We start from the raw sequence: 28,000 nt of genomic DNA, 5'->3' as shown, positions 1-28,000 counted from the left end.
AAGAGTGTGTGTTTAATGCTGGTGAAAGAGAGCGAGCCAGTGGAAGACAACAGAAAAAAACCTACCTACATCAACAACAAAAAAAAAAAAAAGCGCGAAGTTAACTTGAAGACGAACCCGGCCCCAAAAAGTCACCGCACTGTGGCAGAGTTACTGAAAGGTATTAAAGAAACGTACGGGTTTAAAAAAAATGCTCTAGCGTCAGTTAGCGCATGCAAGCTAGCTAAAACAGGAAACGGTGTCTGTCCTGTGAGGCTGGACTGTTAGAGAGGCCTCATTCTGCCCTCTACTGGAGGCTTGGGGTACAGCTGCTCTTCAGCACGATGAGGGGTTCAATGACTTAAATGAGCTTTCCAATACTATAAAGTTATCTGCCACTAGATGGCAGGTTAGCTGTAGTTTGAAGCTGAAGTATATGTGTATAACGGTGGGTCAGAACAGTAAGTTAAAGTAGGTTTCGTCTGGTGTATTGAAAGTAGGAGGCTGAAGCAGATATTTCTGAGTGGTTTCAGTTCGTAAGCATGTTGTTAGCGCATTTCTGTGTAAGTCGGCCTATTCACACTGACTCAGAGGGGAGTTATGAGAACTGTCTGAGTCATTCTCAGACTGGATTGGAATCTATCCAAGATGCCCAAAGACGTGTCTTTTTTCCTAAAGTTTAACAATGCAATCAGTGTAATGAACAACGGTAAAGCAGACAATTGTTTCTAAATTCATGATGCGAACTGAAAACAAACTGACTTTTCTGTTTTTGGTCATTGTCTTGCTGCATAGCTCAATTACGCTTCAGTTTCAGCTCAGCTCACAGATGACCGGACATTCTCCTTAAGAATTTTGTGTTACAGAGCATAATTCATGATTCCTTCAATAATGGCAAGTCGTGCAGGTCCCAAGGCTGCAAAGCATACCCACACCATCACACTATCACCACCATGTCTGACTGCTAGTATAATATTCTTGCTGTAAAATGCTGCATTTGCTTTACACTAGACATAGTGGGACCCATGTCACCCAAAAACTTCCACTTTTGTGTCATCTGTCCATAGAACATAATCCCAAAACGCTTGGGGATTATGTGCTTTTTTTGGCAAAATGTGAGATGAGTATTGGTGTTCCTCTTGGTTAGCAGTGGTTTCTGCCATCTTGTTTCCCATGAATCTCATTTTTGCCCAGTTTTTTTTTGGAGTAGGGATGCTACACTCGATACTCACGTGTCGACACGGTGTCGAGTTTTAGAATCGCTGTTGTTTCGAAATACTGCTCCGACTGAGGCTTGCTTGAAATCACGTGATCACGGAAACTGAATCTTCATTACGTCACAAGAGACGCTTGTCATTTTGGGTGGTGTCTCGCCGCTCAACTAATACCTGTGCATGTGTCAGCGATGACAGGTGTGGGATCAGAGTGTCTTCGCTCACGTATGAACCTCTGTTTGGGTATACACGACAACTTTTTTTGTAATTCGTGCAAAACTTCAGATTCCAGCTCCTTGCTTTCTCACCCACAAACTTTCAAACGTATATAAATGGTTCAATGTCCCACGATTCGAAGCGAGACATTTAAGATGGCGTTTGAGACTTTGTAGAGAGGCCTATTGTTAATAATGAAAGACATATTTTCTATGCGATTTTCTATGCGCGGGACATGATTATAAAAATATCGTAACGCTTCTAAAATGCTTTGCTGCTTGCGGTAAATCTCGATGAGGGCATAGGCTAATGCTATTTATTTATGAACTGTGTATCATCAAGGTAGCGCTGAAGACATAAAACATAACACATAATCATACTCAATGTATGACTACTAATAATAAGAATAACAACGTGAATATATACGCAACAATATATTCCAGTCAATTGAAAATATTTGCACCATTTATTGGGTCATATTGGGACATAGCATTATAGAAATTTTCATTTCACTTTAATGGATTACTGCCATCTCATCATCATTATGACAAGTTTTATTTGTAGGCTACAACACTTATTATGAATAGACTCAGTAGGAGAGGGTTTTGAGAATATGTGGCAATAGCATTAATTTTCAAAAACTGAATTTTACAGTCAAAAATCAAGTGGTAGTGTTTTGCTCATTTCAGTTTATCACTGCTTTGAAGAGTGATGGCATATTTATTGACCAGGACATGTCTGAAGCTGAATCTAATTAGCAACTAAATTTGGGCAATTGGTTGATTGAGTAACTAAGGGGGCAATTACTATTTCACAGGGGTAATATGGGTGTTTGATAACTTCTTTCATTAAATAAATGAAATAATCGTTTTTAAAATGTGTTTTGTGTTTACTCCGATTCCCTTTGTCTGATATTGAATTTTGTCTCAAGATCTGAAACAATTCAGTATGGCAAGTATGCAGTAATAGATGAAATCAGGAAGGGGGCGAATATTTTTTCACGGTGCTGCAGATAAATTACAAGTAGGCTTATACCCAGGGTAGGGGTGCTGCCAGGGAGTTTGGGACCCATGAAAATGATCTGACAATGGGCCCCACCACTCCACCCCTACACAATTAGACTACATGTGGGGGCGGGCAGTCGGTCAGGGCCCCCAAGACTAGTCCTAATCAACAATAAATACATAAATAAATAAATAAATAAATGAACCCACGAAACTGTAACTTATCAAATGACTGACCTGCCCACCAAATACCCATTGCATTAGAACTAGTCCGTTTGCGTTCACGCCCTGGCAGTTACTGTTTTTGAAATCAAAGGAATCTGGGTCGGTGAGTGCAGATCCGGGGAGGTGAGCGCTCACGTGACACACAGAAAAACAGGTGTAGTGCACGAGGAAAGTGTTGGAGCATGGGGGCTTAGCTGAGATGGCAATGCGTACAGTGCCGATTTTCACCGATTGTTATTGTTTTTAGTGTTTTGTTTTTTAAAAAATAATACAGCTTAGGTGTCACGGGACGTGAACGCGGGTCGGTCATGAAACTGTAGCTTAATGTGTTTTTAATGGGATTTACATTTTTTTGGTAGAAACTATTACTTTAAAAACGTTAAAATACAACATTGTATCCGCATAATGTGTCAAAAGGCTATATTTTATAGTCGCATGAATGCGTTCCGTCGTCGGTTGCATTATTGATGACGCGTGTGCAAACTGGAATTACAAGTTTTGCGCTCTTGTTTAATCGTTACTGCCAAGAGAAACGACTGGGCTGGGTTGCGTTTTGCGCAATAAAGACAAGAAGTAAACCAGAAACTAATCGAACTATCGGACAGCTGAAGCACAAGTTCGACTGTCCAGTAACGGACGACCTGTCCTGACTTCGCGCGATCGGCGGCGTCAAGCTCGCCTGCTGGATATATTATTCCTCGAAGCGAAGTTGAGATCGCACTGAACAGGACCGAGCTTGGAAAACCTATACAGTAGCACCGAGTACACCTGAGCTGCGCTAAGCTGTGACGAGTTGTGCCGGACTGGAGCTTGCGGGCCGGCGAGGCATGGCGAGTCGTATATGGGGAACGGGGCTCTTGCTTCTAACTATCCGGTGTTTCGGTAAGAACCTGGGGGCCGCGGCTACGGGTCGGGCACGGAGATTTTGTATTGCTGGTGGTGTGTGTGTGTGTGTGTCGGGAGTGGGCGGCATTTAATTCGAAGGTCAATTTCTTAGCATTGCTAAACCATAAAAACATCAGTTGCTACCGTTCCAACTAAAATAAACATTAAAATGTAATTGTTCACAGTTAGAGCTGCACTCTAGGGAGGAATGTAAATGTGATATCAGTTGTTACAGAAGACGGTCTCAAGGTGTGTTTTTGTTCACTTTGTTTAACAAAAAAAAGAAAACCAGTTGCTCCTGTTTTCCGTGCGCGAGACACGCAGTAGACGGACACGGTGCGCCACAGACACACGACGCAGCCGGGACAGACTACTAGAGGAAGCAAAGACGCTGAAAAAATGCAGTACAGACGCCCGGGGCATAGTTCAGACAGTCATACTGTGTCGTTCAGACCCCAACGGGAGGGAGGGAAAATACAGGTCCTGACGTCTCTGTGCATTAAATTGCTGTGAAAAATTATACAAATTCGGAATTTGGCAATGTAACGCGGATAGGCTATTTGCAAACTTAACTTCAGTTCTGATATTAAACTTCATCTCTCAGTCAACAGAAAAATCACCATAATCACCATCATAACCAGCGAAATCTGTTAGTTGTTGCTTGTGTTTATTGCAGATCATTCTAAACTGAAAGCAGCATGATTAATCCCTGTAACTTGGAGATGTTTACTGTGTTGCTGGGCAATATAATACAATTCCCATCATTCGTAATCCCGACATCTCACAGACATTACAGGCAATGACTTCGCAATGAACTATGGGAGATTGAAGCAAGGAAACATTTTATTTTCCTTTCCTTTTATTTACCCAAATAGTTGGAAAATATGCAGGTGTTTATGTACTTTATGCACCTGCCCAGGATGAAAATTAGCTGTTTAGCTATATCTCTGTGTGGTGCATCGGATTTCAAGCTTGAAGTCAATGTTTATTATACGTGATCACTCTTAAATAAATAAATAAATACATTTAAAATAAAAAAAGAAAAAAAAAACCTTTTAGTGGCTATGCACACACTATTTTAAGATAAAATTTAAAAGATAGAAATACTATTGAGACACAATAATGTTTTATTCTTTTATGTTGACCTCTACCTATTTTGATTAATTTTAAATCATCACGATAACGACACACACACAACGAGGCTGAGAGAGTTGAACGCTGATGAATTCAGAAGCTGAGTTTTCCCTAACTATGTCATCAGGCTTAATTTTGATTTCTAGGGCAGCCATCTTACAAAGCAGAGCATTGCACTTTGTGCTCTCGGTGTCTGTCCACACAGGTAGTTTATTATCACGTGTCACCCTCTCTCACAGTTAATATTAAACTCTCAGGGCCAATGCGCTGCAGTCGAGTTCCTGCACAGTATCTCATAAAGGGGGGTCATTGTTTTTAATCCCTTAAACTGAACCCTTGGCTAGGAGCAGGCCTGGTTATTATAGTCCTTCAGCTAATGTGAGAGCAGTGGCCCTGCTACACTTAGAGGAGTGTGTCCAAGACGGCTGGCAGGTGTGTGTGCGTGTGTGTGTGTGCGTGTGTGAGTGAGTGAGTGTGTGTGTGTGCTTGAGTGAGTGAATGAGTGTGTGTGTGTGTGTGCGTGTGAGTGAATGAGTATGTGTGTGTGTGTGTGCTTGTGTGAGTGACTGAGTGAGTGAGTGCGTGAGTGTGTGTGTGTGTCCGTGCTTGCGTGGGTGACTGAGTGAGTGTGTGTCTGAGCGGTAAAAAATTGAAAATTGACGGAAATGAAGCAGAAAAACAAGTACAACAGCATACCCCTCACTCTGAATCAAGACCTGTTTCTCTCAGGCGTGTGTGTATGTGAGTGTTTGTGCAATGTAGTGTGTGTGTGTGTGTGTGTGTGTGTGGGGGGGGGGGTGTTAATGTGTATATGTCTGTGTGTCATTTTCCTGTGTTTTCTATGAGGTATGGAAAATGATCATTTTCACCGTTATAAGTCAACTGCCAGGTCCCAGTCTTTACAGTACTGTTCTAGCAGAGACGGGTTATTTGTGTGACTTCAGATCCAGGGGATAATTCACGATGCAGAAGTGGCTAATTTTTGGGCTTTCTAGTTTCATGGACATATGAAAAGCTAGTTGGGTGTTACGACACTCTAAATTGCCCATAGGTATGCGTGTGAGAGTGAACCGTGAGTGAATGGTGTGTGGGTCCTGCAATAGGCTGGCGGCCTGTCCAGGGTGTATTCCTGCCTCTCGCACAATGCACACTGGGATAGGCTCCAGCACCCCCCCACAACCCTGCCCAGGATAAGCGGGTATAGATAATGGATGGATGGATGTATAGTCGGGCTTTATTCTTTGGCAACACATCTAGGATTTAAATTAAACAATAGGCAGTCAAATGTTGTGCCGTCATGTTTATGAGTGATGTTCTACATTATGAAAAATGAACTGTGCTCATTACTGTTCATTTAAATGCAGCTCATATGGTACAGACACATAGTATTCTAACACAGTACCAATAAGAGTGCAGGTAGGATAGGACAGTTTAAAAAAAAAAAAAAAAAATTTAAACATAATGCTACAACCTTTTATTTTCAACCTTCATCTCACCAGGTAGGTCAACTGAGTACTTGGTTCTTTGCTGTAACAACCTTGGTAACAGACATGAGTAGGAAGACAAGCGATTGTGTAACCAATCTGATGACAGAGGGGTGATTAACTGGCCGGATGTAAACAGTCAGTTTTGTGGGAATTTGGATCTTTCCGGAAAAAGTGCCGTGGGATCTTGAATCACCGCGGTGAGTCAGGACCTAATGTCTCATCTGATGGACAGCACCTCCTGTAGCACTGTGTTCCCATGATTGTGCTGGGGCACACCTGCTTAGCTTCAGCAGTTAGCCATGAGAAGGGTACAGGGTGGCGTGGCTGCTTAGCTTTAGCACTTTGACATGAGAAGGGTACAGGGTGGTGTGGCTGCTTAGCTTCAGCAGTTAGCCATGAGAAGGGTACAGGGTGGCATGGCTGCTTAGCTTCAGCAGTTAGCCATGAGAAGGGTACAGGGTGGTATGGCTCCTTAGCTTCAGCAGTTAGCCACGAGAAGGGTACAGGGTGGCATGGCTGCTTAGCTTCAGCACTTTGTCATGAGAAGGGTACAGGGTGGTGTGGCTGATTAGCTTCAGTAGTTTGACATGAAAAGGGTACAGAATATTATAATTGTGCTTAGCTTCAGCAGTTAGCCACGAGAAGGGTACAGGGTGGCATGGCTGCTTAACTTCAGCACTTTGACATGAGAAGGGTACGGAGTATTATGACTGTGCTTAGCTTCAGTAGTTAGCCATGAGAAGGGTACAGAGTATTATAATTGTGCTTAACTTCAGCAGTTAGCCATGAGAAGGGTACAGGGTGGTATGGCTGCTTTGCTTCAGTGAACTGAATAGATACAAAAATATATTCTCATCCTCAGGGAAGCTACTGCATAATTAATTGCCCTTGTTGTAGTAGCAGATGGGAGACCTCTATTGTGACACAATAGTTTTTTTTGTACACATAAGTGTGAATATAGTTTTTGGTCACGCAGTGGCATTAACTATTGTCTATATTAAATTATAATCATGAATAGCTCATTACTGAGCAAGATGTTATCATGCGTCTCCTTACTTGACTTTTATAATATTAGTTTGTTGTTAAACGTGTATGTTTTTTGTATGACTGCTATGGTAATGCAAGCAAATTGCTGGCAATGAAAACTTATCTGTCCACCCCTCCTCCCTCCTCAGTGCTGAGTGTGAGGGGGGAGTTTTTGGAACCCCCTCCCTCCTTCTCCCTGCGCTCCATCGCTGAGGAGCAGACCCGGCTGCCCTGTCGCTTCCGGGTCCAGGATGAGCAGGTGGTGCAGGTGACCTGGTTCAGGGAGCGGCCCGACGGAACCAAGGAGCAGCTCATCACCGCCCATCATGTACAGGGCCAGCCAGGTACGCCTTAACACGGTTACCTCACACACAGGTACGCCTTAACACGGTTACCTCACACACAGGTACGCCTTAACACGGTTACCTCACACACAGGTACGCCTCAACACGGTTACCACACACACAGGTACGCCTTAACACGATTACCTCACACACAGGTACGCCTTACCACGGTTACCTCACACACAGGTACGCCTTAACACGGTTACCTCACACACAGGTACGCCTTAACACGATTACCTCACACACAGGTAAGCCTTAACGCGGTTACCTCACGCACAGGTACGCCTCAACACGGTTACCTCACACACAGGTACGCCTTACCACGGTTACCTCACACACAGGTACGCCTTAACACGATTACCTCACACACAGGTATGCCGTAACGCGGTTACCTCACACACAGGTACGCCTCAACACGGTTACCTCACACACAGGTACACCTTACCACGGTTACCTCACACACAGGTACGCCTTAACGCGGTTACCTCACACACAGGTACGCCTCAACGCGGTTACCTCACACACAGGTATGGCTTAGCACGATTACCTCACACACAGGTACATCTTAACACGGTTACCTCACACACAGGTACGCCTTAACACGGTTACCTCACACACAGGTAGGCCTTAATACGGTTACCTCACACACAGGTAGGCCTTAATACAGGTACCTCACACACAGGTACGCCTTAACACGGTTACCTCACACACAGGTACGCCTTAACAAGATTACCTCACGCACAGGTACACTTTAATACGATTACCTCACGCACAGGTAGGCCTCAGCACGGTTACCTCACACACAGGTATGCCTTAACACGGTTACCTCACACACAGGTACACCTTAGCACGTTAACCTCACACACCGGTAGGCCTTAACACGGTTACCACACACACAGGTACACCTTAGCACGGTTACCTCACACACCGGTAGGCCTTAACACGGTTACCTCACACACAGGTACACCTTAGCATTGTTACCTCACACACAGGTACGCCTTAACACTTGCCTCACACGCAGGTACGCCTTAACACTGTTACATCACGAACAGGTACACCTTAGTACGGTTTCCTTACACACAGGTACACCTTAACACGGTTACCTCAGAGTTACACAGGTACCTAACACACGTTACTCTTATGCAGGCACCTCACACACAGGTACGTCACACACCTTACTAAGAGTTACACAGGCACGTCACACACAGGTAACTCACGCACCACACCGAGAGCCACACAGGTACAGCAGTCACACCCTCCACCTCACAGACTGCCAGTGCTAATGACTCAGAGCCTGCTAAGAGGAGTTCAGTAGGGTGTAGACTGAATGCTAATCGGTAGGGGGCGCTGTCCTGTCTCTCAGGGTTTGGGAAGTTTGCTGACCACCTGCATTTCGAGAGCAGCGACCCCATGGCGGACTCCACGCTGATCATCCGGAGCACGGAGGTGTCAGACGAGGGGATTTACACGTGCCACATCTCCACCTTCCCCTCCGGAAACTTCGAGAGACAGCTGTCACTCACCGTCTGGAGTAAGCCTTTCTGCCCTGATCCACCGCACTGCTGTGTCTGCCCTCCGTCATCATCGCAAGACATTAACAATCAACCTTCATCATCACAGACCATCACAGACATTAACAATCAACCATCGTCATCACAGACCATCACAGACATTAACAATCAACCATCATCATCACAGACCATCACAGACACTAACAATCAACCATCATCATCACAGACCATCACAGACATTAACAATCAACCATCATCATCACAGACCATCACAGACATTAGCAATCAACCATAGTCATCACAGACCATCACAGACATTAACAATCAACCATCGTCATCGCAAGACATTATCAATCAACTATTGTCATCACAGACCACCACAGACATTAACAATCAACCATCGTCATCGCAAGACATTAACAATCAATTGCTGACTCCCGTCCCCCTTTTTGTTTGACAGCCACACCCATCTCCTCGCTGGATCCGGTGGAGATGGTGGAGGGGGAGTCCTTCCGCGTGGCCGCCACCTGCCGCTCGGTGGCTCGCCCCCCGCCCCGCCTCTCCTGGGACACCGAGCTGCCCGGCCAATCGCAGAACCGCAGCTCCGAGAGCGGGGCCGTCACCACCCACTTCTCCCTGCACCCCTTGCGCAGCATGAACGGCCGGTCGCTGGACTGCCTGGTGTGGCACCCCGCCCTGGACAAGCCCCGCAGGATCACCAACCGCCTGGTGGTGCTCTGTGAGTTCGCCCCGCACCCGCATTCAACAGTCTGTCTGCCGCTTAATGCAGCCTCACTGTGAGTTTGTGCTGCTTTTAACACGGTTTCACTGTGAGTTTGTGCTGCTTTTAACACGGTTTCACTGTGAGTTTGTGCTGCTTTTAACACGGTTTCACTGTGAGTTTGTGCTGCTTTTAACACGGTTTTACTGTGAGTTTGTGCTGCTTTGAACACGGTTTTACTGTGAGTTTGTGCTGCTTTTAACACGGTTTCACTGTGAGTTTGTGCTGCTTTTAACACGGTTTCACTGTGAGTTTGTGCTGCTTTTAACACGGTTTCACTGTGAGTTTGTGCTGCTTTTAACAGTTTCACTGTGAGTTTGTGCTGCTTTAACACGGTTTTACTGGAGTTTGTGTGCTTTTAACACGGTTTCACTGTGAGTTTGTGCTGCTTTTAACACGGTTTTACTGTGAGTTTGTGCTGCTTTTAACACGGTTTCACTGTGTGTTTGTGCTCCTTTTAACACGGTTTCACTGTGAGTTTGTGCTGCTTTGAACACGGTTTTACTGTGAGTTTGTGTTGCTTTTAACACGGTTTCACTGTGAGTTTGTGCTGCTTTTAACACGGTTTTACTGTGAGTTTGTGCTGCTTTTAACAGTTTCACTGTGAGTTTGTGCTGCTTTTAACACGGTTTCACTGTGAGTTTGTGCTGATTGCTGCTTTTAATATGGCTTCTTTGCGAGTTTATCCTGCGTTCAACGCGGTTTCACTCTTGAGTATATACTGCAGGTATATGAAGTTGTGCAGGTTGTGCAGGTTCTATGAGCTGTGCAGCTTAACACATTTTCTGCGTTGTTTATCAGTTTCACTGTAAGGTAACCCTGCAATTAACACAATTACACTGTGAGTTTACCTCATTTTTTACACTGTTTTCAAGACATTTCCAGGACTTTTTGTATGAGCAACACCTGTGATATATACAGAGGGGGGAGACTGGGGGAGGGGGGGGGGGTATAGAATGTGCTGGTCGTTGACCATGGTACCTCTGGCTTTGGCCTGCAACGTTACACTAGGAACAGGACAAATAATCGTTTTTTTTCAGGATGTTTAGCCAATTTTTCAAAGTTTTCCATGACTTTTCCATAACTGGAAAACTGCGTCAAAAATTAAAAAATTCAACGCTGTGAGCCCTGCTGTGACATTCCGTTTTGACAACTTCCTGTTGTGCGTGCGTTTAACAGATCCCCCGAACCCCACAGTCAGAGGGAATGATGGTACCTGGGTGGTGGGGCTGCAGGGAGCCTCACTCCGGTGTGACAGCGGAGGGAACCCCCAACCACACAGCTTCACCTGGTCCAGGTATCACCCGTCGCCATTTTACTTCATACCCGAAACACTGGGCTGCACCTCTGTGTATGTGTGTGTGTGTGCGTTTGAGTGCCTTGGCTAACTGTGCTAGGATAGGTCAAATGGTATCATTTATGTTAAACATTGTACATGATCACTGACAAATAAATAAATTCATTTATGTGTGTGTGTGTGTGTGTGTGTGTGGTGCGTGCACACGTGAATTTCTGTGCATGTACGTGTTTATGAATAGGTGTGACTGTATATGTGTGTGTGCCTGTTTAAAACATTTCGTTTGCATTTAAGAATTGAACAGACACTCCGATCCAGAATGACTTGCATAATCAGGTGTGTTATTATTAAGGAGCAAATGGGTTAGAGGATAGTTTTAGACTTAGCACAAGATGGGCTCGTAAAAAAACCGATCCAAAATGTTAATCAGCATTGGCTGAGCCCAGGTTTAGTTTACATAAGCTGTGTTTTCCGCCTCTGGTGGAAGACAGGATGTGGCTCTGCTGTCCTGACTGCAGGGGGGGGGAGAGCATCCCACCACTGGGGGGTCAGAATAGAGAACAGATGTAATGGGGAGGTAGGGGGGGTGCAATAAGGAAGGGGCTGTGAAGTAACCAATGGATGTTGAGTGGAGTGCTCTAACAGGAATGCCAGGTTTCGTAGTGCGTGTGTGTGCATGCAGGCGTGTGTGTGAGCATGCTTGCTTGCATGCATGTGTGGGTGTGCGTGTGCATGCGTGCAGGCGTGTGTGGGTCAGTGTCCTTGCGTGTGTGTGTGCATGCGTGCAGGTGTGTGTGGGTGGGTGTGTGTGTGCAGGCGTGTGTGGGTGAGCGTGTGTTTGTGCGTGTGCATGCATGCAGGCGTGTGTGTGTGCGTGTGCATGCGTGCAGGCGCGTGTGTGTGCATGTGCATCCATGCAGGCACAACTGTGTGTGTGTGTGTGTGCATCCATGCAGGCGTGTGTGTGCGTGTGCATGCAGGCGTGTGTGTGTGCGTGTGCATGCGTGCAGGCGCGTGTGTGTGCATGTGCATCCATGCAGGCGTGTGTGTGTGTGTGCATGCGTGCAGGCGTGTGTGTGTGCGTGTGCATGCATGCAGGCGTGTGTGCAAGCATGTGTGTGTGGGTGCGCGCAGGCGTGTGTGCATGTGTATGCCAGCATGTTTGAGTAAAGCAGCAGTAAAACTGAACCCTGAAATGTACAGGGGAAGAGCTCCAGGCCAGGTCATTTGCATGTCAAACCCCGCCTCCTTCTCATTTGCATATCACCATCTGGAACACGCAGTTCACACGCATTAAAAGCTCAGAGCTGCTTCTGGCGTCCACGGGAGTGGCACAGAGATGCAGTCAGACTTGCGTGTGTTTATGTGCGTAGTGCTCTGTTGGTTTTAATGGGTTCTATAGAAGGGCGGAGCCTAATGTAACTGTTCTCTATAGAAGGGGCGTGGCTTATTGCCACTGTTCTCCATAGAAAGGGCACGGCCTAATGTTACTGTTCTCTATAGAAGGGGCGTGGCTTAATGCCACTGTTCTCCATAGAAAGGGCACGGCCTAATGTTACTGTGCTGTATAGAAGCGGGCCAATGTACGTGTCATAGAAGGGGGGGCTAATTAACTATCTTTATAAAGGCGGAGCATGTAATTGTGGTCTGAAGAGCCAATCAGTTCAAGAAGGGCACGGCCTAATGTTACTGTGCTGTATAGAAGGGCGGGGCCCAATGTTACCGTGCTCATAGAAGGGGTGGGGCCTAATGTAACTATGCTTTATAGAAGGGAAGAGCCTAATGTAATTGTGGTCAATGGAAGGGCAGGGCCTAATGTCACTGTTCTCTATAGAAGGGGCACGGCCTAATGTAACTGTGGTCAATAGAAGGGCGGGGCCTAATGTCACTGTTCTCTATAGAAGGGGCACGGCCTAATGTCACTGTTCTCTATAGAAGGGGTGTGGCCTAATGTAACTGTGGTCAATAGAAGGGCGGGGCCTAACGTCACTGTTCTTTATAGAAGGGGTGCGGCCTAATGTTATTATGCTTTACAGAAGGGGTGCTGCCTAATGTTACTGCTCTGTAGAAGGATCAGGGCCTAATGTCACTGTTCTTTATAGGAGGGACGCGGCCTTGCCTGAAGACGTGATCGTGGAGGGCGGGACTCTGCGGTTCGGCCGACCCCTCGCCCCGACTGACGGGGGCGTGTACGAGTGCGAGGCCAGGAACAGCGTGGGCGCAGTGAAGGCCGATACCGAAATCCTGTTAGGTAAGGGGGGGGCCGCCAAAAACTCCTCTCCGTTGACAGTCATTTCTCTAAATCCTGTTCCTCTGTGTGTGTGTGTGGGGGGGGGGGGGGGGGGTCTGGCATCGTAACAACGCAGTGTGAACAGGTGAACAGACATTCCGCTGAAGTTGCTGTCGCTAAGAGTGAACCTGGTCTGGTTTCCTGGGTGAGAAAACGGCATTGCTGACATGGCTGTCTGTGTGTGTTTGTGTGCATGTGTGTGTGTGCGTGTCTGTGTGTGTGTATGTGTGTGGTTACACGCCTCTCTCATACAGAGAGCGGACAACGGCAGGAGGCCCCTGTCAATAACCTGTGGCCCCTATTGGGCGGGGCTGCCGGGGCATTGGTGGTTGTCCTGGTGATCTCCATGGCGATATTGACCTGCTACCACAAGCGCAAGAACAGAAAGCTGGAGAAGGAGCTTAATGAGAAGATGTGAGTCTAACGCCTGACACACCCCCAAATCCCCAAACACGCCCCCAAAACCCCAACTGTCCCCCAAACACATCTCAAAAACCCCAACTCTCTACCAAACACATCCCCAAAAACTACTAATACACCCCCAAATCCCCAAACACACCCCCCAAAGTCCCAACACACTGAAACACCCCAAGCACACCCCAAAAACCCCAAGCACGCCCCCAAAACCCCAACTCTCCCCAGACACACCCCAAACACCCAAACTCCCCAAAACACACCCAAAACCCCAATCTCCCCAAACACACCCCAAAAAACACCTAACCACACTCCTAAAACCCCAAATACACCCAACCCCAAATACTCCCAAACACCCCAAAACCACTCCCCAACACACCCCAAAACCCCAACTCTCTACCAAACACACCCCAAAAACCCCAACACATCTCAGTACCCCAACATTCTGTTCATACACCTATCTCTCTCTCTCTCTCCATTTCTCTCTCAGGGAGGAATTCAGCACTCTGTCCAGACAAGCCTCTATCAGGAGATTCGACTCAATCAACACTGACCCTCGAATACCGGTATGAATAATACTGCAGACACCATGAACACACAACCCCACCTACACAACCACGCAGACACCCATAAATACACAACCACACCTACACAACCACGCAGACACCCATAAATACACAACCACAACTACACAACCATGCAGACACCCATAAATACACAACCACATACACAACCACGCAACACTAAATACACAACCACACCTACACAACCACGCAGACACCCATAAATACACAACCACACCTACACAACCACGCAGACACCCATAAATACACAACCACACCTACACAACCACGCAGACACCCATAAATACACAACTACACCTACACAACCACGCAGACACCCATAAATACACAACTACACCTACATGCATCCATAAATACACAACCACACATACACCAATAAACACACAAAAACATACACAACCACACATAAACCAACAAACACACATACACCCATAAACACACAACCACACATATATACATCCATATATATATACAACCACATACACAACCACACCTACACCCATAAACAAACAACCACACCTACATATAGCCATAAATACACAACCGCATCTACACAATGACACATACACCAGTAAACACACAACCACACATACACCTATACATACACAACCACACCAACATACACCCATAAACACACAACCACACATACACCCATAAATACACAACCACATACACAACCACACATACACAGCCACATCTGTATACACAACTAAATACACCCAAACACACCTACATACACCCACATACACACCTCCATACACCTGCACAAACACCTACATACTACACACATACATACACCCACACACCCAAACATACCTCATACACCCATACGCAAACACACCTAGGTGGCTCCACTCATATACACCTACACACACAAACACACACTCCTCAGGTTTTGAGAGCTCCTTGTCTCCCTCTCTCAGATTGATGAAAATATTCCTCTCCCGCCTGAAAGCCATACAAGGACCAGTATGTCCTCTCTCTCGGTCAGTATGTGTATCTCTGCTGTCAGTACCTGTCTCTACTACTAGTGCCTCTGTCTACTATCTCTATTATCAGTGCCTCTATGTCTACTGTCTTTACTGTCAGTGACTCTACCTGTACTATCTCTACTGCTAGTGCCTCTGTCTCTACTGTTAGTGTCTCTAGCTCTACTATCTGTACTGCTAGGGCCTCTATCTATACTATCTTTACTTCTAGTGCCTCTATCTCTACTATCCCTACTGCAAGTGCCTCTATCTCTACTGTTAGTGCCTCTATCTCTACTGCTAGTGCCCATCTCTAATACTAGTGCCCCTATCTCTACTGCTAGTGTCTCTATCTCTACTGCTAGTGCCTCTATCTCTACTGCTAGTGCCCATCTCTAATACTAGTGCCTCTATCTCTACTGCTAGTGTCTCTATCTCTACTGCAAGTGCCTCTATCTCTACTGTTAGTGCCTCTATCTCTACTGCTAGTGCCCATCTCTAATACTAGTGCCTCTATCTCTACTGCTAGTGTCTCTATCTCTACTGCAAGTGCCTCTATCTCTACTGCTAGTGTCTCTATCTCTACTGCAAGTGCCTCTATCTCTACTGTTAGTGCCTCTATCTCTACTGCTAGTGCCCATCTCTAATACTAGTGCCTCTATCTCTACTGCTAGTGTCTCTATCTCTACTGCAAGTGCCTCTATCTCTACTATCTCTACTGCTAGAGATAAGCCTGAGGGCTGGGGTCACAGAGAGAGGCATTCTCCTGTAATATACCTGCCTGCCTGTATGAAGGTATTTATATAGCGCCTTTCCGCAGGGCCCCTCCGGTAAGAGGGACAGTCACTCCACCCTCTCCATGGGGAGGGCAGAACGGCCCCCTCTGTACAGCTCCATGCGCCGCGCCGAGAGGGACGCCTTCACACAGAACGCCTTCACACAGAACGCCCCGAACGCAATGGTGAGTGAGTGTGTGTGTGTGTGTGAGAGAGAGAGTGTGTGTGTGAGTGTGTGTGTGAGTGAGTACGTGTGTGTGTGTGTGAGTGTGTGTGAGTGAGTGTGCGTGAGTGAGTGAGTGTGCGTGTGTGTGTGTGAGTGTGTGTGTGAGTGAGAGAGAGTGTGTGTGTGAGTGTGTGTGTGAGTGAGTACGTGTGTGTGTGTGTGAGTGTGTGTGTGAGTGAGTGTGTGTGTGTGTGTGTGAGTGGTGTGTGTGAGTGAGTGAGTGTGTGTGAGTGAGTGAGTGTGTGTGGTGAGTGAGTGTGTGTGGTGAGTGAGTGTGTGTGTGGAGTGGTGTGTGAGTTGTGTGAGTGAGTGTGTGTGTGTGAGTGAGTGTGTGTGGTGATCGTGGTGTGTGTAGTGGTTGAGTGAGTGAGTGTGTGTGTGGTGAGTGATGTGTGTGGTGTGTGTGTGTGTGTGTGAGTGATGAGTGTGTGTGTGAGTGGTTGTGTGTGAGGAGAGTGAGTGTGTGTGTGAGTGAGTGAGTGTGTGTGTGGTGGGGTGTGTGTGAGAGAGAGTAGTGTGTGTGTGAGTGAGTATGTGTGTGTGTGAGTGAGTGTGTGTGAGAGAGAGAGTGTGTGTGTCAGTGAGTATGTGTGTGTGTGTGTGCACGTGTGTGTGAGAGAGAGTATGTGAGTGTGTGTGTGTGTGTGCGTGTGTGAGTGAGTGAGTGTGTGAGAGTGTGCATGTGAGAGAGAGAGTGTGTGTGTGCGTGTGTGTGTGTGTGTGTATACAGAACGCCACAAACGCAATGGTGAGTGAGTGTGTATGTGTGAGAGTGTGTGCGTGTGTGAGCGTGTATGCTTGCGTAAGTGTGTAAACAGAACAGTGCAAAGACAACGGTGAGTGTGTCTGTGCATGCAAGTCTGCGTGTGTGTGCGTGTGCGCGTTGGTGCGTATGTGTGTGAATGTGTGAGTGAGTGCGTGTGTGTGTGTGTGTGCGTTGGTGCGTATGTGTGTGAATGTGTGTGAGTGTGCGTGTGTGCGTGTGTGTGTGTGCGTTGGTGCGTATGTGTGTGAATATGAGCACCTTCATGATTATTCGTGCTTATAACTGTAAACATTTCTGAGGGCTAAAGTAGTCTCATTCACCCCCTGTCTCTTTCAGGACATTGGGCCCTCTGCCAGCCAGAACCCCTCCCCCTTGCCCATGGGCCCCGGCTCAGTGTCCGTGAGCCCTGCGCCCCCCCCTCTCAAGATGGCGTACAGTAGCGCGTGGGGCGGGTCGCCCACCCCGCCCGAGGACGAGGAAGAGGAGGAGGAGGAAGAGCAGACCAGCAGCCTGCATATTTCTGAGGCAGTGTCACACTACTTCCACTACAGCAACGGAGTCCTGCACCCCAAACGCCAGCCTCACGCCATCCTGCTCCACCCGAGGGGCCAGATAATATAGAGCACTACAACCCCCATCCTCCTCCAGCCAAAACCAGCAGCCAATCAGCATCCTCCACCTCAAAACCAGCAGCCAATCAGTATCCTCTACCCACAAACCAGCAGCCAATCAGCATCCTCCGACCCCAAGCCCAACAGCCAGTAATCATCCTCCGCCCGCAAACCCAACAGAATTGTGGGAATTGTGTGCAACACACTCCACGTGACTGGCGTTCTTGGCAGATCTGAACGAGCGATGGAGCTCTTTGGCACAGGAAGGAGAGGGGGAGAGCTGGCTTCTTTTGAAAACACAACTGTTAGCGACATTTCACTTAGTGTAGCCTTAATTTTTAAAAAAAGAAGCCCAGATTCATGTATAATGCGGGCAGTTCACACAGCGAAATGAGAGTCGGCGATGTGTCACTTTCACATTTAAAAGAAAAAGTAATGAATACAAAGTATAGTGTGTTGCTTACAGAAATAAACAACTAACGTAGGCTCACTGCATTCTGAACAAAACGTGCAGGCAGACATTGACGTCCCTCCGATGGCAGTTTTTCTCCTGATGACCGGGGTTTATGACTGTGGTTGTTCATTGGCTCTCAGAGGCACTGAAACACTTTGATTGACGTGAACTGGACCAATAATCACTGAGACGAGGACAAGGCAACTCCACGACTTCTCCTGCGTTCGGAATACCTTGCTATTAACTGACGGTGTTACAGACATGTCAACCTTCACGTTCGGAATACCATGAGTCCGTGTTAAATACAACACATTATATATAAAATATTTTGCGGGGGCAAATATTTTTTTGGCGGGCTGGTCCCAAATAAACCCAATGTGCGGGGAACACTGTACTTATTCAGTACACTGGACAAGAAAGTTACGTCTGCGAAATTTTATCTAAACGTGACGTACTTCAAATCCCAGGATGATGCACCTTTTTTTCTAGAGTTTCTCTGAGTATATCCTGGGGCATACTTTTCAGGAAGTAAACAACCGCTTGGGTCCCACAATTATGACACGAAGTGTCGACCAAACGCTTTCCTTCAGCAGCAACGACTCACGGGCGTGGCCTCGAAAAGGACGGAACGGTTGTAAAATAGTACGGAGGACATTTTTCGCATACTGCCCACTGCATGCTAAGGAGGGGCTAAATGACATCCAGTATGCGAAGAGGACAGTACGTACTCAAGAGGACACAGTAGTTAGGAGCCTGTTTGGGACACAGACGATGACTCCTGTGTTATCCTCTAGGTCAGGGGCCAACAGACCGTAATACAAAGAGGGCGTGAGATGAACGTGAGTGTATGCGTTTGTGCATGGGTGCGTAAAAGCTGTTACCCTGTGTTACGATGTATGTAAAAATGTACAGTTGTATAATATGCAGAATACGTTTTTATTTTTAATAATGATCACATACGAGTTAGTTAGGACAAAGTATGCCAGTATTTTTATTATTATTGATACTTGGTGGCGGTTAAATGATGAACTTTAGGATGACTTTGTACTGACTTTGTGTAGGTTTTATAGGGTTTTGTACATATGAGCGTAAAAACCCCAGGTATTTTGTGTCGTAATGTGTTACTGTGCTGAGATTTGTATGAGCTTGTGTGTTTCGGATCATACAGAGACGTGCGCTGTTTATGCCCAATTAAATGCCACTTACATGCAAAAGTAAAAAATAAGTCTTATGCCAGAACGGCTAAAAGAAGCCTTCCAGAGATGCAAGATACCAAATAGTTTTGACGGATTTTAGAAGACCAAAGTCTTCATAACTTAATACTTAATGGCAAAAGCTCATAACTTTGCATTAGTCTGGCAGAAACTTTAGCTTCATCTTGGCCAGGTGACACTTCAGGCTCACCTTGGCCAGGTGACACTTTAGGCTCACCTTGGCCAGGTGACACTTCAGGTTCACGATGGTCAGGTGACACTTTAGGCTAACCTTGGTCTGGTGACACTTTAGCTTCATCTTGGTCAGGTGACACTTTAGGCTAACCTTGGCCAGGTGACACTTTAGCCTCACCTTGGCCCAGGTGACAGGTCAGAGGGGCAAATCAACACCATTACAAGTGGGACATATCATTTTATAATTCAGTGTACCTATAAATTTCCAGATGAATGTTTCTACACCAATACTGAGAGTTTTTTCACAAGGGCCCTGAATGAGTCGCCGTGAACTGCCTCATGGTGCGTCAAACACAACAACCCCCTGAAACAGAGCGCACAACTCAACACTAATTATATAATTATGATCGCCTCCCAGTTTGTATAACTTCTTTGTAAAAGCTGTTTGAGGTCCACTTGTGCTACAGTAAACGTATATGCCTCTCTCATTTTTAAAAAGTACTGTGTTTATTGATGCAATCATGTTAACATTAATAACAGTATTAACCTTCAGTTGCGTGCTCAAAAATGGACAGATGTGGTCGCATGCTTTCCAGTCCTCCAATCAAAAGTCCAGAAAAATACAGGCCCGCCAACAGGCCCAAAACTGTGCACATTCTAACAGACTGGTCCAGCAGCTGTGAGTTAAAACAAATGTAATTAAGGACAGCTGTCTACGTGACACACTGTTTAAAACTAACACACAGGAATCACCTCAATATTCAGGCCTGAAAGAGCATTTTATGAGCTGCAAGGGAGTTTCAAATGAGTGCTACATAATTAATGTTATCCATAACACCATGTTGTTTTCCAGTACTTAGGTTTCCTGCCTGTAAAATCATGTTTTATTGACTTTTACACCTTACGGTGGAAGTGCAAAGTAAACATGAAAGGAGGCATTCCAGTCGAGCAGGTTTGCGAGTGAGTCTTGGATGACTCCGGAAATTAAATGTACGTACCTGTACCTGGAAGAATGCCGGGGGCCTGTACTACAGGGCAGGATTGCCGAGTTAGCTGGATAACTGCACTGAGTAAAACCCGGAATGGCCCTTTCTACTTCAGTCCATGTTCCAGATTTGTGTGGGTTCCGGGTTTTACTCAGAGCAGTTATCCAGCCGACTCAGTAATCCTGCTTCGAGGTACAGGCCCCTGCTGCAGATTTTACAGTGTTTTTTGTTTCTCTTTTTTTGCTAATAAATAATTACTCAGTGTATGAATCAAATTAGTCCATTTCTGCTGTGAACTCTCTGGTGTGTTTTCAGGCTACTTGACTGAGTGAAACTCTTCCCACACTGAATGCAAATAAACGGTCTCTCTCCCGTATGAATTCGCTGGTGTGTCTTTAGACTGGATTTCTGGGCAAAGCACATCCCGCAATGTGCGCAACCAAACGGCTTCTCCCCAGTGTGAATTCGCTGATGAGTGCCAAGATTACACCGCAGACTGAATCGCTTTCCACAGTGAGTACAGCTGTACGGTTTCTCCCCTGTGTGGCTTCTCTGATGCAATTTAAGGTGACTGTAGCGATCAAACCTCTTTCCGCACTGCGTACAACTGAACAGTCTCTCTCTGAAGCCAGGCATCCTTATAGTCTTCCCCTTATTCCTGTCATTGAAAACACTGGTACTCAGAGTAGAGTCGGTCTCATACTGAGAGCCTGAGTGTGGCTGGGCTGGGCTCTCGCTGCCTCTCATGTGTTTTACTGAGGGTCCATGTTGCTGCTGCTGGGGCAGTAATGTCTGATTCTCTCTCTCCACTGTGTGCACAAGTCTCTCTCTGTACTGACCCTGCTGTGTGTAAATGGCATCTGATCTGAGTTCCTCGCTGCAAACAGACGGCTTCTCACTCATCTTATCAAACTCCTCAACATATGAAGGCCCAAAAGAGGACAGTGTGTTTCCAGAGACTTCCATGGTGGCAGGAGCATGTTGTAGCTGTGTGTGTATTGACAGATCCTGGAAGCACTGTTCTGTGGTGTTAGAACAAACTGGATCATCAGTCTCTAGGTCACTGTCCTCTTGTGTAAAGGAAGTCCACAGCTGACTGTCTCTCTCATACATTACATACTCAGAGCCCAGATTGTTGAGTCTTCCTGCACTGTGTTCACATCCTGTCTGATTGAGTCTCTGGGCTACATGCTCTTCCTCTTGCTCTGCCTTCACCACAAACTCCAGTTCACTGAGCTCCTCATCACCGTGTTCACACCTGTGCTGCTCACTCAGCTCCTCTGGGTCTCCTGCAGGTGTGGGCTCTGTGTCCAGTTTCTTCCCATCTTCTACAGGTGTGGGCTGTGTTACCTGTTCCTCTGTTGCAGGTGTGGGCAGTGTTACCTGTTCCTCTCCTCCAGGTGTGGGCTGTGGGTCTCTGTAACACAAGCCCTCTTCCAGTCTCTCCTGCTTGATAAGAACTAGTTCAGGCCTGACCTTCTCCATGTCTGCAGACTGTAACAGAGGACCCAGGAGATTACTGTGAATACACCTCAGATCTGAATCTGCAACTTCCCATCTCAAACGCATTCCACCGCGGCCCCATATCTCAGATCTAAGTTCTGGTGAACAGTGCAGGTGAGCTCACCTGTTTCCGCAGGACGCTGGATTGTAGGGGTGAGTCTACCTCCTGCACGTCTGCGAGTTCTCCCTCTTTCCTCAGACTGAAGCTCCACTCCTGCCCAAAGATTCTTTCTGCATGGGAAGACCATCCCTTCTCTGAAAGTTCATGAAGAAATAAGTTTATGAATTTTTTTTAATGGACTGACTGAACTTGATCTCAACTGGCTTTCCTAGGTAAAAAAAAAGGATACTTAAGAAAGTAAATACAAATAGGCTACGTTTAATCACCTTTGATTTGCTAGTAAATATGAGTGTGCACTTGTTTAGAAAGGCCATTATGAGCTGCAGTGCAACTACTGCATTCATCCAGGAAACCACAGATTGCAGAGCAGACTATACAACTGTCGTTTTAGTATCATAATTCCACAGTATGATGTAGCGTGGAAACCTTTTATCTAAAAAAAACGGCTGAATTACTATAAATACTAGTCTCATTGCAAAATACTCTTTCAGTACACCAGAGTATTTCCCAAGAAGACGAAACAAATGAAATACACCGAGGAACATAAAAGTATAACTCGCCGCATACACCTTGTGAATGTTCTTTCAAATGATTTAAATAAATACCTGCGCAACGCTCCTGCGCACCGGTTACTTCTCCGCACCCTCGCGCTGTCCCGAGTTCACATTCCATCAGTCGGAGTTTCCTTTTTAGCTTCTCGTTCTCAATTTGACATCTGTACATCTCCAAACGTATAACGGCGCAGTTTTCTTCAAGCAGTTTCTCGATTTGTACAACCGCTGTCTTTGCTAATATTTCCATAATGGAGGTTAACCGTACCTGAAGAGAGTTGCACTTCAACATTTTATGGGCTATAGATATTTTGAGGCTGAAACTGGCGCCGACTAAAAAAATTTTTTTTGAATATCTGAACCGTCCGAATAGCACTTCAAAAGACAAACGATATACTTCACATTATTCTCTTGAGCAGTTGGGACTTCGTGGTGAGCAAACGCATTACCGTAAACACTTATTCGTCGTTGTTTGGTTAAATGTCGGGTACACCAAGCTTGATAGGGGCATACCGCCACCTACTGCAACGGAGTGTGTAGTGCAGGGATGCCCAAACTTATTGCCCTCTGAGACATTCAAGAATTGGATGAAACAGCACAGCAAATAGTCCCAAGTTAATGTTCTTTTATATATGGTATTCAGTAAATAAACACACGTCATAGGTGCACTGCAAGTGTACACCGGTACAATCACCAAAATGACAATTTTATTCATAAAAAGGTAGACATGCATTAAAAAAAAACATTGAAACTGTGATTCTGCAAAATATAAGCTCCCAACATCACTGTGTAATTTAATAAAAATCACAGAACACCCCTTTTTGTATAGTGGTCACTCTGCACATGTCACTTCTTACTTATCAGGACAGATTATGGTGGTATAAGAGGTCCAGTGTTAAAGCAGCCCAAGCATACCATTCCTACCATATGCACATGCCTGCTAACGGGTATCCACGGACATGCAGGATAAACATGGATCACAAATCTGGGTGATTAACACCACCAATAGTTCAAGGTGTTTCAGCATCAAACGTCTCCGTGAATTCTGGGTGTTTTAGCATCAAACGTCACCATTAATTCTTGGTGTTTCAGCATCAAACATCACCATTGATTCTGGGTGTTTCAGCATCAAACATGACCATTGATTCTGGGTGTTATAGCAAACATCACCATTAATTCTGCGTGTTTCAGTATCAAATTATATTGTAACAAGATGGCAAACACACTGTATCCCACATTAAGAGCAAACGTGCATTACAAATCAAGCCCAAATTCCAACTTTACTTTATAATTTTTACATTTTCAAATAACATTTCTGATCTATGAGGAAAAATGTCCTTCTTGTAACTCACTTTTATTAACCATATACGTAACTATCTACACACCTGTCACCTGTACTAAGGTGAAGAGACTCAGTATCAACAAAAAAGCAACAAGCTAAATATTATAACTCACAAATATTATACAGGGTTGTGGCTTCTGCAGTGAAAACAATCCTGATATTGGAAACTGTTTAATGAAGCCTCCTGCTTGGCTTTAATTCTTTTATCCATCTATCTGAGCAAATATTTCTGTTTAGTGGTGACTAAGTGAACAGTCTGTCATTGAAATATAAACAGCAGACATTCACTTGTGTTAGCCCTAAAATTAACCAATTTAAAACTGCAAGTTTTGTGCACATAAAAGTGATAAATACTTAATATCTAAGGCAACTTAAAACCTTTAAAAAATGTTTCTGTAAATTTTTGAGGGTGCAGTTCTGATAAAAGCTCAGCTTGGGTTTCTACCTCACCTGCACATTTATTCTTCTTTTTCTTTCAATTTTATTATTATTTTCCTCCTTCATATTATTTTATTTTACCCATGTTTTACTTATGCACAAATAAAAGATAAAAAAAATAATGAAAACCTGAAATAATTCCACAAACAGCCTTCCATTTGTAACAGGCACAAAATTAAATCATGGAAACCAAGCTAACAGAAAGAGTTTTCACTCTTAAGCTCAGCACATCACATTTTTTTGTTGTGGAAACTTGGCGTGTGTCAGTGAAAGCAGTTAATTTCTTCTTTTTCTTCTGCGAAATGCAGTAGGTTGGGGCCGTACCACTCCACAGGGAAATACAGCGGAGTTAGACTGCATGATGAAAATCCTCTTCTTCAGGGTACATGTACTGTATGCAGTGAAAAGGCATCTGTCCCGTATGAATCCTCTGGTGCGACTTGAGACTGGATCTCTGGGTAAAACATTTCCCGCACTGCATGCAGCGAAAAGGCTTCTTCCCGCTGTGGACGATCGTGTGCCTGATGAGATTGCTTTGCTTGGAAAACCTCTTCCCGCACTCTGCGCAACTGTACGGTTTCTCCCCCGTGTGACTGCGGTGATGCTCTTTCAGGTGACTGAAACGGGTAAAGCTCTTCCCGCAGAACGTGCAACAGAACCGTCTCTCCCCCGTGAATGCCCTTTGATAGGCGTTCATCTTTTGATCATCAGTCTTCCCCTTCTTCCCAGCACTGAAAGCACTGGTACTCAGAGTAGAGCCGGTCTCATACTGAGAGCCTGAGTGTGGCTGGGCTGGGCTCTCGCTGCCTCTCATGTGTTTTACTGAGGGTCCATGGTGCTGCTGCTGGGGCAGTAATGTCTGATTCTCTCTCTCCACTGTGTGCACAAGTCTCTCTCTGTACTGACCCTGCTGTGTGTGAATGGCCTCTGATCTGAGCTCCTCACTGCAAACAGACGGCTTCTCACTCATCTTATCAAACTCCTCAACATATGAAGGCCCAAAAGAGGACAGTGTGTTTCCAGAGACTTCCATGGAGGCAGAAGTATGTCGTAGCTGTCTGTGACTCGGTGAACACTGTTCTGTAGCATTAGAACAAACTGGATCATCAGTTTCTATGTCACTGTCCCCTTGAGTAAAGGAAGTCCACACCTGACTGTCTCTCTCATACATTACATACTCAGAGTCCAGATTGTTGAGTCTTCCTGCACTGTGTTCACATCCTGACTGACTGAGTCTCCGGGCTACATGCTCTTCCTCTTGCTCTGCCTTCACCACAAACTCCAGTTCACTGAGCTCCTCATCACCGTGTTCACACCTGTGCTGCTCACTCAGCTCCTCTGGATCTCCTGCAGGTATGGGCTCGGTTTCCTGTTCCCCTTCTACAGGTGTGGGCTGTGTTACCTGTTCCTCTGCAGTAGGTGAGGGCAGTGGATCGATGTAACAGTCCTCTTCCAGTCTCTCCTTCTTGATAAGAAATGGTCTGGACTGTAACAGAATAGCCAAGAGATTAATGTGAATGCACCCTAAATCTGAGTCTGCATGAACTGCATCTCATGTACACACACACACAGATGTGCAGTTGTATGTGATAACGAGATGTCTTATGGAGTAAATGCTCATTTAGCAGCATGTAGGTGAACAGCACAGATAAAACTGACCTGGCTCCTTGTGATGCCAAACTGTAGAGGTGTGTCCACCTCTTCCACAGCTGTAGGTTTTGCTCCTCTCCTTGGTCTGAAGCCCCAGTCCTGCCCAAAGAATCTCTCTGCAGGGGGGCAATGTTCCACCATAGAGGGGGAACAAACTGAAACGCCAACAACAGGCAAATTTACTTAGCGGCCATAAGTCATTCAGCAAAACATAAGTAATATACGTAACTAACTACACATCAGGCTTGTAAACTATATTCCGATTTGAGTTCAGAATTGAAAACAAAACAAAAAAACCAATGTTATGACACGCGTTTATTCATATCTAATTGGACAGCCAAACGTCAACATTGCCATTTGTTTTTGTCCAACTTGTCTCACACCTGTTTTTTTCCTTCGCGTCTTCATAAACTCGCGCTCCAGCACCTGTAGTTTGTGTTTCAGTGTTTCGATCTCCTTCTGACTCTGAGATATTTCCAAACGGAAAACAGCGCAGCTGTCTTCAACACGGTGGTTGATTTCAGCCACCGCTGCCTTAGCCAGTATCTCCATGATGGACACTAACTGCGTCTGAAACGTAACAAAATTAGACATGCTTGGGTTGATTCCTCGGCCCTCGATATCAATAAAGGAAATCGTGAATCGACAGAACAGCCGTTATACTATTCCTATGCCGTTGGCTCGGAAGAAAACACAGCTTGCGCAGTTTATTTCCGTGAAAATTTCGAGTGACCGATGACGTACAATTACCGTAAACACCAAAAAAAATCGCACCAAATTAGAGATACACCTTTAAGTTTTTTTGTTTAACCGAAATTCTTCTAGAGATATGTTTACCTACAGAAGTTAAGTTGACGCCCCTTAACTAGGAAAGCAACTGGCCCATGCTATTACGAAAAATCATGTTGATGCAAATATAAGATTTTTAATATTCCCGTCTACGCCAATAGATGGTCAGCCGCTTACGTATGCGCGGAGAATATGTGCTTAAGTGTATCTGTTTTCAGGACAATTGTATAGTATTTACCGGGCAAAAACTACTTGTCAGCGTAAAAAAATGTTCCTTAGTTAACTTAAAAGGACCGAGGGACTCATTTCAGGGCTCCAAAAGTGCAACCAAAATTTAAAATAAACCTGGATTTTAAATTGGGGGCAACGGTGCAACCGTAAACAATCGTTCTGGTGCGAGTCAGTTACAGTTTATTTATTTATTTATTTATTTATTTATTTATTTATTTATTTATTTATTTATAATAATGCGAGCAACTATATTCTATACCTCATCATGGACTTGAAGTATTCTATTGAAAGTAATGGTACCACTTAACCAAAACACATAATGATCTTAATCTAACTTTATCTTAAAGTACACATGCACACATTTTCACCACCCTTGGCTGATCAATAGAACTTATAATTATTTTTAATGTTTATAATAAATGGTATATTCAATACATCATGGGCCTGGAAGGAGATATTCAGAAGCCAACTGCTCATTAACCAAGCGATTAACCAAACTGCAATAAAAGGGCACCTGGACAAGGTACATGTGCTAATGTTCACTCACAACTTTTGCAACTCTAGTTGTGAACAGATATACATCAGTGTCCATTGTTTTGTATAAAATTGCTGATGCTCCTTAAATTTTGGTGGCTGTTTTCTGGTACTCCTATCTTGTGTGGGAGCTCGAAAAGGTAAATTATGAGAACTGCATTTGTAATTCTGAATATTACCAGACCTACTTCCTCCCCTATCAGAACTGAGGTCTCCCCTGAAAAACTTCAGTGTTTTTTTTTTCTTCCCTGCAACTCTTTTCCAGTGCAAGCAAT

At 45.3% G+C, this 28,000-nt stretch overlaps 3 protein-coding genes across 7 annotated transcripts in view; 1 reads left to right on the top strand and 2 right to left on the bottom strand.

Moving 5' to 3' along the window:
* LOC135260634 (nectin-4-like) lies at nt 1-18,502 on the top strand. 2 transcript variants are annotated; one of them, XM_064346036.1, is made up of 11 exons: nt 1-160; nt 7,320-7,514; nt 8,878-9,045; nt 9,486-9,764; nt 10,986-11,103; nt 13,206-13,354; nt 13,648-13,807; nt 14,298-14,373; nt 15,315-15,377; nt 16,180-16,320; nt 17,464-18,502. In XM_064346036.1, the coding sequence occupies exons 1-11, from the start codon at nt 16-18 to the stop codon at nt 17,746-17,748; spliced, it is 1,779 nt and encodes a 592-aa protein (XP_064202106.1). In that variant the 5' UTR covers nt 1-15; the 3' UTR covers nt 17,749-18,502. The 2 variants fall into 2 exon arrangements, with proteins under 2 accessions (XP_064202106.1, XP_064202108.1); XM_064346038.1 differs by lacking the exon at nt 1-160 and adding an exon at nt 2,722-3,520.
* A 1,563-nt stretch (nt 18,503-20,065) lies between these two features.
* The window catches only part of LOC135260633 (zinc finger protein 660-like), a 44,156-nt gene continuing 36,221 nt past the window's right edge, over nt 20,066-28,000 (bottom strand). For 2 of the 4 annotated variants that reach the window (XR_010331694.1, XR_010331702.1), the window contains one exon: nt 20,066-21,949. The gene's annotated coding sequence lies outside the window, so the exon portion shown is untranslated. Of the gene's footprint in view, nt 22,061-28,000 lie in introns of all 4 variants that reach the window. The other 2 variants (XR_010331701.1, XR_010331700.1) reach the window with 1 other exon arrangement.
* LOC135260640 (zinc finger protein 484-like) lies at nt 23,352-26,918 on the bottom strand. Its single transcript, XM_064346055.1, has 3 exons — nt 26,555-26,918; nt 26,181-26,326; nt 23,352-26,007 (listed from the first exon to the last, which is right to left on the bottom strand). Exons 1-3 carry the CDS (start codon nt 26,763-26,765, stop codon nt 24,871-24,873), a joined length of 1,494 nt encoding a protein of 497 aa, XP_064202125.1. The 5' UTR covers nt 26,766-26,918; the 3' UTR covers nt 23,352-24,870.

Source organism: Anguilla rostrata, chromosome 8, assembly GCF_018555375.3.
Source record: "Anguilla rostrata isolate EN2019 chromosome 8, ASM1855537v3, whole genome shotgun sequence".
Lineage (NCBI taxonomy): Eukaryota > Metazoa > Chordata > Actinopteri > Anguilliformes > Anguillidae > Anguilla > Anguilla rostrata.
This window is presented reverse-complemented; position numbering and strand designations above follow the sequence as displayed.

What these genes read in the sequence shown, in the direction of transcription:
- LOC135260634 (XM_064346036.1), top strand. Translation starts at nt 16, where the DNA reads ATGCTGGTGAAAGAGAGCGAGCCAGTGGAAGACAACAGAAAAAAACCT. An exon ending in GCTGTCACTCACCGTCTGGA is followed by an intron (nt 9,046 to 9,485) that starts GTAAGCCTTTCT and finishes TTTGTTTGACAG; the next exon opens with CCACACCCATCTCCTCGCTG. An exon ending in CCAGTATGTCCTCTCTCTCG is followed by an intron (nt 15,378 to 16,179) that starts GTCAGTATGTGT and finishes GCCTTTCCGCAG; the next exon opens with GGCCCCTCCGGTAAGAGGGA.
- LOC135260640 (XM_064346055.1), bottom strand. Translation starts at nt 26,765, where the DNA reads ATGTCTAATTTTGTTACGTTTCAGACGCAGTTAGTGTCCATCATGGAG. An exon ending in GACGCGAAGGAAAAAAACAG is followed by an intron (nt 26,327 to 26,554) that starts GTGTGAGACAAG and finishes TTGGCGTTTCAG; the next exon opens with TTTGTTCCCCCTCTATGGTG. An exon ending in TTGGCATCACAAGGAGCCAG is followed by an intron (nt 26,008 to 26,180) that starts GTCAGTTTTATC and finishes ATTCTGTTACAG; the next exon opens with TCCAGACCATTTCTTATCAA.